General features: G+C 39.8%; 1 protein-coding gene across 1 annotated transcript in view; it reads right to left on the reverse strand.

Annotated features, from left to right (window-relative positions):
- Positions 1-256: 256 nt before the first annotated feature.
- Positions 257-9,862, reverse strand: part of CD164 (CD164 molecule, sialomucin) — a 17,989-nt gene continuing 8,383 nt past the window's right edge. The window contains exons 2-6 of the mRNA XM_009326425.1: positions 7,587-7,670; positions 6,059-6,130; positions 3,921-4,052; positions 2,677-2,757; positions 257-1,704 (exon numbers count right to left, since the gene is read on the reverse strand). Coding sequence (XP_009324700.1) covers positions 1,544-1,704; positions 2,677-2,757; positions 3,921-4,052; positions 6,059-6,130; positions 7,587-7,670 — 530 coding nt within the window. The 3' untranslated portion in view covers positions 257-1,543. The remainder of the gene's footprint in view (positions 1,705-2,676; positions 2,758-3,920; positions 4,053-6,058; positions 6,131-7,586; positions 7,671-9,862) is intronic.

Genomic DNA, 9,862 nt, shown 5'->3' on the forward strand with positions numbered 1-9,862 from the left:
GTCAAGTCAGAGCTAGTAAGACAGTTCTACAGATTATCCTGGAATTGATGATCAAGGAATAGCATCAAAAGCTATGCATGTATTATGTGCTACGTCCACCACTTGATTTTATCTTTACTGCCATTTTTCCTGTGTGTTTATTTTCACAGGTGCTCAAGTCAATCTACATTGGAGATGACATACCTTTGATACTCGGATCACATGGCTGGTCCAGCCTTTACCCGGGGAACACGGGGCTGGCCCCCCCAAGGGGGGGGGGGGAAGAACACAAAACCCCAACTATTTGGCCAAAGAGATTTCCTTAACCAGTTCACTGCAGGGTGACACGAACCTGAAGCCAGGAAGGAGGGAGGGGAAAGAAAAAAGGCGTAGCCCTGGCAGCCCCAGGACTACAGCAATCCTGACTAGGATCGAATCAGCAGATCCTCTGAACTACCCTTAATTGCTACTTCAGCAAGCAGACATACAGGAGGGTAAAAAAGAAAAAAACGCAAACCCCAAAGTTAATTGCGACGAGTTTAAGAACCATTTGAATAAGAAAAACCTCAGGATTTCCCAAACACCAGTATTTCAAGTATAAATGTAAGCTGTTGCCTTTTCATACAGGGAGTGAACTGAATTTTATCACTAGTTTTATAGTTGGTCTTTGTAGGCCAGAACAAGAGGTAAACAACTTAAAGCTTCTGTTTGTAGCTGAACATCACTGTACCATGCACCCTCACCCTCAAACAAGGTCAATAAGGGACAGTTATTTAGTGTAAAAAGTTTTTAAACTGGAACGCTGAAGTCACAGGTATTCCATTCTCCGATATAAAGCCAGTATTTAGTTTTATTTATCTTTGAGATAGGTGGGATGCTTTTGCAGCCTACTGATTTTTAGTCTTTTAAGGCACTAATCTTCATTTCCCTTTTAGAAGGATTATCCCTACATCCCCTCTCAACATTAATTGGAAAGGGCACAGGATTTCTATTTGGAATGCAGTATTTTATCAGGCAACCTTTATTCTTGTGAAAAAAAATTATGGGTTATGTTATTCTGTTAAGACATTATCTACTTCTACAATTTTGTTCATCTTTCTAGCAGCACGCTGAAGAGCCACAAGCTAGTATAAACGGTATTTCACTCCCTGAAGTCAGTCACCCATAATTCACATCTTGATAAAACTGAAGGGATACTGTATCAAATGTTGATTAAATTAGCCTTCACAATAAGTCATCATGAGATTGTCTACTCAAGACAGTGTTGCCACTGAATAAGAATCTCTAAATGTCTACATTTGGCATATAAAAAAAAAGTCCCACAGCAGCAGCCACTAAAGGAAAATAAGACAGCCATTAGAACCCATGCAGCATATTGCAAGTAATCCTGTTGAAGAGATTCGTATCACCTCTTGCCAAGTATAATGTTGCAAAAATATTCTTTTAAAGTCTTCTTTTAGAGATTTAAAGGATATGAACTGCTGTCTTCCACGAGCAACAGAAAATATTTTGGTTCAGTGAACTACAGGTGTTGGGCTACTAGTCCATTATAAAGTGGCAGGTCCTAAAGCGTGTGGTAGTTTCGGTCTTTCGACCTGCAGAATTTGTACAGAAAGAAAACAACAGCCTGCAGACCCAGAACAAGGACAATTCCACCTATGAAACTTGCAGCATCAAATGTAGATTTGCGTGGAGAAGGTGCAGGAGTCACAGTAGCATTTGTACCTGTTAAACACCACATTAAGAGTTTGTGAGTGCACAATGCTCACAATAGTTTTACAGATTTTAGTATTGGCTTCCTTGTATTAAGATTACTTGAAACATCCAAACACCAATAAGAAAACAAAAAATAATCAAGAGTAAAGACATGTCAGCAGCTGCATTTAGATTAGCAATACTGAAATTCTGATTAAATACTGTTTGTACAAGGCTAGAGCTATTTATAGCCAAACTGCTCCGGACCTCAATACTGAGCAAGTCCCAGCTGGACTTTATTTGTACTTCAAAAACCCAAAGCTTTCCTCCATTACATAGAAGTATATTGATATGCTCACATTCAAAACACATTTTCCAATCTCTGCTGCTTGCTACAGTTTTTTGCTTAATTCAAATTAAATTATCTTCCATCTACTGTACTTTACCCCAAGAGTTATGCTTAGAGAAATCAGCTGAAGCCACAACACATATGAATCTGGAAGTAACAGCCATCTGCTGATGGCTAGTTTTAAACAGCTTTACTTCATGAGAGCTTTTCATGAAATAGCATATTCAGGACTGATGCCGAAATAAAATACTTCAGCTTATTCCCATCACTGTAGCCTAATCTTTTTTTTTTTTTAATAGGTATCCCATTATCACACTGCAAGTGAAAAACAAGATACCACCTCCCAAAGATAAGTGAGTTAACAAGTGACTTCCAGCCACACTATTAAAAGCAGCCAGCTGATTTCGTTTGACCAACATGTTTCTGGCTTTTAATATCTCACCAACTAGCTCTGTTTCTCAGGGTATTACCTTGCTACATACATACATCACCTTAACAAAATTAGACATGCCATAAAGTTAGAAGTGACAACAGCAGATATACCAATACTATTTTAATGTTGTCACTTGGTAAGTCTTTCAAGATAACTCTTTTAAAGCAGCACTAATTTCTAAGTATTTGATGCTTTAATTATGCTAGTAAGTAGCAGTTACCTGGAATACTGGTTGTTGTGGTGGCTGAAGTAATGGTAGTTGTAGGTAGAGGAGCATGTGTAGTTACATTGGTGATGTTAGCTGTTTGAGAGAAGACAATATGTACATACCATAAGCTTCAAGAGCAAAGTTTGCAAGCACTGAAGTTCTCATGTAAATGATTTGTCTTGTTTTGCTTAAACAAGGATAAGCTTTGACCTCAGACTGTAGCCCACACAATTTAGATGTTCAGCTGCACAGCATTAAGCCAAGTTTCTGCAATAAGGACTTTTTTTTTTTAAACATGCATACCATTGCTATCCAAATATTTCAAGGTTCTCCACAGATCAGACAGTGATTCTTTGTTCAGCCAAACCCACTTTTCTTTCAAGCACTAATATAAATGCTGGTATCTGAACAAGAATCAAGACAGCTGCTTCAAGACAACTGAGAATCTGCATCAAGGCAAAAGACTTTCATTAGACAGCCCTTAGAATCAGTTAGTGTTTATTGTACTAAAAAAAGTACTTAATGTAGTATCTCTAGACAGGAGATAAACACTTACAGGATAGCAAAACTTCCTCTTTTCTCCCTGTCCCCAAAAAACTCTGAATGACATCACTGGAATAAGCTAACACTCACCTGTAGCTAGACCATCTCCTAAAAGCTCTTCCATTATCAAGCCAGAAGACTGGGTCTCTGACCATCCCCCCCAGATTAGTACTACTAAAAATTATTCAGTATTCCACTATGTGCCTGGGACAAGTGCCAACGTTTGTAGGTTTACTCAAAGCTACACATCACCCTACTGTACATTAGGCTGTTCTGAGCCTAATCAAATACCAACTTGTTACCCCCCAGCTCCCTTAAGCAGCAGATGCTTTTAGAGTTGTTTTTTTTGTTTTTGTTTTTTTTTTTTTTAAAAACTCCACTGTTAAGATGGCAGTACAAGTAAGAACAGAAATTTTTGGGGTTTTTTTGTTGCCCAGTTCACACTCATAAGACCTCATGATTAGTGGAAATGACTAATCTAATTCAAATAATTACCACTGAGCCAATTCTTAATTATATGGGAAAGAAGCATTTTCTCTGTTAGCGTTTTATAAAATCCGCTTCTTCCAAACCTTGGGACCATTTATGTATTCCATACATCAGATGTTTCGTAGTTATGCTACTCCAGTGATCTGTGGAAAAAGCCTTTGTCCTTTATTTTATTCACCAGTTCCTAGTTTACTGCCATTCTGTGTTCAGCGGTACTACATTACCTATAGTAGTATGAGCTGTGGTAGCAGGACTGGCTGTGGTAGTATTGGAAGACGCTGTGGTAGTATTGGCAGGTGGTGTAGTAGTATTGGAAGACGGCGTAGTAGTACTGGAAAGAGGAACATCTGTAGGAACTACAAAAGAATAAAGAGTTACATTAAAGAGATTAATGACAGAATTTAACGAAAAAAAGGAACAGCAGCAGGATGAGTTTTAGGGAATTCATATAGCACCGAGTTCTATTGTAGTTTTGGTTTGAAATTACAAAGCAGTTCAATGTTCAAACCACCATGCTAACAGCAAAAGTTGCACAAGTGAATACATGAAAAACCTTGTCACAGGCAGCCCAATCAAGCCAGCGTTCAACTGGCAACTCAAGATTCCTCAAAGCAAACAGAAGGGAGAAGAGTCCTATTGTACAAGCACAAACTGTGCATGCTTTACACAATAGGAAACTAGGTATTCAGTACTGCTTCCCAACCTCACTGCAACTAAAATTGAACCTGACCTATCAAGTTGAACTAGAAATCAGAGTGGTTAGACAGCTGAAGCAGTATGGGGGGAAAACCAAGACATCCTCAAGAATTTGAAAGTTTAGCTAAAGCTTTCTGTTCTGAGAGCTGTTGCTGGTTGTAGGTGCTCTCAGCTTCAGCATGTGCTGTAAAAAAAAGCTGTAAAGCCTTCTGCAACTTACTGTGTTAACTGAGTTAATCACACATGGACAGTTAATCACACACAGACATAAACTGTTGCTTAATCATACACTGATACATCAGCAAGCTTCCTGCCGAAATACCATTATGTCCAGAAGCCTTTAATGCTCAGGGTCATTTAAATGTGGTTATTTACATCTTGAAACAATTCAGCATGGTGGGAAACCAGAGCCAACTGTTTCTACAGAGATAGGCTGGATATAGCAGAGTCTACATTCTCTCAGGTCCCACTTGCATCAAGTCAGTTTAGGTCCACCTTAATGTTTTTCCATGTCAATCCCCGAGCGTAGTGCTGAGCCATGACACTGAGCTGATAAGGTATACAGGTTCCTCTCACACCACCAAAGATCCTCTACTAAAGGTGACAAGTTTCCTTGAATATGCAGAAACTAGAACACAACAACCTGATAATGTCACTAGGAGTTTAACAGGAACAGATTGTAGAAATTCTACTCTTAGATATAGAACAAGGCATTGTGACAGCATGCTCTCTTTGGAAAGCACTGAAAAATGGTACTTTTAACACTCCTGATTAAGAGGCGATTGTTACAATTTCAGAAACAACACAGAAGTCCAAGTCAAGCGGAATTACTTCTGACTGGCTGCCACCACCACAAGATAAGCCCATAGCAGCACGGAAGCTTCATCTCTGTTGGTGTGAGCCAGCCTCTTCAGCAGCTCTGTTGAACTCATCTAGACAAGAATATTAAGAATTTTCATTTGCTGTTCTGGATCTTAAAACCAGAAAATCCTATTTTGAAGTCCATTTCTTGTCAGCTTTCAGAAAAACTAAAACTGGGGGGCTTTCACAAAAGTGAAATTCAAGATTTAATCGAAATTGTTCATATCCTGCAAATCCACTTTGCACAGCAAGCACAAATTAATGAAAAGACTGAAGTAGATATGCAACTGAGCACATCCCTAGCATGAAGGATTTACCTTACGCAGTTCTATAGCCCAGACCCTGCACTTCAGGACTGCATGAAGAGCTGTGCAAGTTAACAATTCAAACCAGAAGGTTCGTAAGTTTTTCCTATTTACTGCATCTCAGATGAAGCAATGGACTTAGCAGGTGAAACTTTTTACATTGAATATGAAGCTTACTGTCTTGAGGATGCTGACAAGTTCCTTAGGATATGCTGTATCTAATAGGAAGCGTCACCCAGTAGCCAGAGGCATGTGTCTAGTAAAATATGTCAGGCTTCTTGAAACAGCAACAGCAAGCAGTTAACTGAATGCACAATGAAATTGTGTGTTTCAGTATTACATATCATAAGTTTAAGCCAGAAGAAAAGGGCTTATTTACATACCTGTACATGCTTATGTAAATTGTAGAAGGCATATTAACAAAGGTCAACAGATGAAGGAGTTGTAAACGCAACTGCTTCACATTAAACAACGCGAAAGCTGAACATCTAAATACTTACAAGAACACTGTTCTCCAATTTTACAGGTCCGATATTTCAAATCTACTTCTGTTTCATTTACACACATGTCTTCTGTCAGAAAAGAGACAAAAATATTTACAGCAGCAGAACTTTAAGGTGTTTGAGACATTGTTCCTAAATACCAACAAACTGTTCATAGGACAAACAAAACACCATCTTTCTAGCCAAGATAACATTAAAGCCACTTCAGTATGCAAGACTTCAGTATTATATTAATAAATAGAAGTTACAAGAGTTTTAGTATTTTCTTTCACTACAGTTACTCTACCACTCAAATCAACACTTAAGCAATACTTATACATGGTATGCACCATTTTGCAATAACAGTATAGCTTGATATTTTTTCTTCATAGCCTACAGACAGTGTTTCTACTATTTGTGGCATTTTTCAAGTTAAACATTTTGCATCTCTATAGTGGCATCATTAAAAAAAAATCTGTCTTAAAAATTCTACATACAAGCAGAACTTAGTTCCAGCTTTTCAAACAGATCCTTGACCTTGAAATTGTTGAAGACATCAGTTTCTTACTCTCTGCCTGCACACCTCTCTCCCTTGACTCAGATTTCAACCTCTCCCTCAAAGTTACACAGATCTTTTGGGTGTTTGCAGTATGTGCCTGTTGGTCAGACAACACATGCAGAATTCAGAAAAAGAGCTTCTTAAAGGACACTCTTGTACTGGACAAATTATATCCAAAGTTCTTTTCATTAGTTCTGAAGCATCTTAGCCTTCACATATAACCTTCTTGGTCATCTACAGTCAAGTGCTACAAAAATCACTATTACAGTCAAGCCATTCTCTCCTCTTTATCCTGTTTCCACCTCACATAAGAAGTACAAATAATCCACCTGAGGACTACTTATGTAGTCTTTGTATGACTTTGTCAACAGCAACTTTACCTCCTCCAGGACCGAGTACCAGAGGTCACCCAAATGTAGTCACATTCAACTCTCCTACAGTGGGAAAAGCAAGGCTCTGAATGAGACCAGCTAATGCTTCTTTGGCTCTGTCATGTTCCCTTCAGTGGGTTGCAATTCTTAGTTTCAGGAACACTACTCTTAACTAATCTTATTTAACGGACTCCTCTCCCTTACTGCACTTCAGCTCAGGAGTAGTAGTTGTGAACAGGTCACAAAACCTCAAGGGACTGAAGCACAGGGATGTGCCTGCATGTCAGAATTCACTCATGACTCCTTAACAGCAAACACAAGCGACTAGTTTGTTCTAAAAACATTCTGAACCATCTGGAAAACATTAGCTTATCAACAGCACAGATTTAAATCAGAAGCCTTAAAAATCTGGGATTATTTTGAACACGTTCAGCTGTCTCCACATATGAACTTGAAATGTTTAATAACAGGTACAACTTATGAGTTAATGTTCCATTAGGTTATCAAAAAGAACAGTATATTTGTGTAATGAACATTAATACAGATGAAGTAGGTCTAGTTTGGTTTAAGGTTCTACATGGCACAGTAAGGATCTGCACTGTGTAGTCCTCCTTACTTTCACATCTGATCCACTTGCAGCCTGTTACATCTGTGTCATTACCAATACACGAACTGCAGTTAGAAAGGTATTCACAGATACCTAAAAAAAAAAGCATTGATTAGGACAAAATTACCACTGTCAAAAGAGTGACTTTTGAAAAAAGAGCAACCCACAGAAACAAGTCTTGGATCCATACCTTCCCATACGTACATCTCCCAGGTTAAGGCACAATCCTTCTCACTGAACTAACTACAACTGAAAGCTACAACTTAGGAATGCATTTGACAAGACACAAATACGTTGCCCTTCAGACACTACTGATACTCTGAAACCAAACCCCACACGTACACCAAGATCATGCCTCATGCAACCTCTAACTATAGTAAACTCAGATAGTAGAGGATATACTAGTGAAGTTACCAAAGTCCACCAAATTAATTTTGCAGGAGTTCATTGAAACCTCAGATGGTAAGAGCTTTGTTCCTTTTGATTACATTTTTCCTTTAGGTAATAGAGCCAGCTATAAACAACCCTACAGTAGAAAGCAACCAAAGTAAGGGAAATAAAGACAAGAACCTAGAGGACTTCATGTACAAACGCATATAAAGGCGAGCAGCAAGTCCATCTATTCATATTTTCGTCAAGCCAGCAACCTAACCAGTCCAGCTGCTTTTTTTATGTCAGTCTCAGTCAAACATTGTTGCCTTAAAACCACAATGGCAACACATCCGCTATCTGGATCAAGTAAGATCTTCTGCCCAATCTACAATTTTACTGCATTAGTTTTAATTAAGACTTACTCATATGGCCATCATACTCAGAAAACCCACATACAACCCACAACTCCTTACACCGCATACTCTCCAGCACATTTCACATCACATCCACCTACTCCAGGCACCTTTGGATGACCTTTCACTTTTCTCCGCTCTGCTCCCTAGTGAAGGGAACACTGCTATTCACAGATCTTTGGCAATCAGTATGGTAATTTACATCTCAAGATAACAACTACAAATGCATTAACTAACTCCAGTATTCTCATTATTTGAATTAAGCCTGAATCCACCTGGTTATGGTAGGATCAGGCTAGAAATATTGGCACTGTTGCTTCACTTTCAAGAAACATAAGGAGATATGAAAAGACCTTTGTCGGTTTGCATCAGTGAGGTTTGCAACAGACTTGCCCTGTTCCCTTCAGAAATAAGGCACTTCAACCACTTCAAGAGCTATATGACAGTTTCTGGATAACAGATTTCAGAATAAAAAAGTAATTTATTATTCTGTGTATACATCTGAAGAACGATCACAGCACGCGCAACACTCACTTCTGATGAATGAGCAACGTTCACTTTTGTGAATTCCTCACTGATACATAGAAAATTTAGCACAGTACATCTGTGGAGACCGGAGGACAGTCAACACAGCCAGCTAACACCAGGTGTACTAGGACTTTTAGTTTACTTTCAAAACAGCTTTCCCAGACTAGCATGGGGGAGGAACAGATTTGCAAGAGTAAAGGATCAGGAGACGTTTTCATTACAGCAAAAGGTTTCAAGAATGAGCTGTTTACTTCAGAATCAGCGGCAGGGTATCAGATGTTCTCCCAATGCTACTCCTGCTGTGAAAGGCTCCTTTAAGGTCTTTATACAGGATAACAGCAAGCTCCCCAGCTCTCCCCATTAGCAGATGCCCGCTCTTCACTGAAAAAGTGACTCTGGTACCACGAACTCAGCTCTTAAGCGTAGGCAAGCTCACGTTCCCTCCCAAGCTAAACCTGCCTGTTGTACTGGCTCTTACACAGGGTGAATTCGGATATTCCCCTTACACTTGAAGGGGAAACCTGGAAACACTAACAGAACTCTGTCCTGCCGGACCAACACTGCCCTCTCCCGCTGCACCGGAGCGGTTGTTAACCTCTGACTCTCAGCAGTCCTCAAGCAGTTTACGGTTCCGACAGGGTGCCCGATAGTGGCCTACATCACGTCGTCGGTGGTAGGGGCTGAAGAGGGAATCTAGAAGGGCTGAAGCAGAGGTTACGGGACAGCTTCACGCTTAGCTGCACCCAGCGCCATTATGCAATGCGGCCAAAGAACGTTAAAGTACTTCCAGAACAACTTCTTCGCCTTTTGGGGCGTGCGGCACATTGCGTGGTTCTTGGCCACGTAAACACTTTAGCAAACAGCTCACAGAGCCAGGAAGGTCGGACAAACCCACAGGACGAATAACCAGGCTAACACCGGGAAAACGAACAACCGGCCGCGGTGACAGAGCACCACCGCTTCCGCAAGCTA

This window comes from Pygoscelis adeliae, unplaced genomic scaffold, assembly GCF_000699105.1.
Source record: "Pygoscelis adeliae isolate BGI_AS28 unplaced genomic scaffold, ASM69910v1 Scaffold206, whole genome shotgun sequence".
Taxonomy (NCBI): domain Eukaryota; kingdom Metazoa; phylum Chordata; class Aves; order Sphenisciformes; family Spheniscidae; genus Pygoscelis; species Pygoscelis adeliae.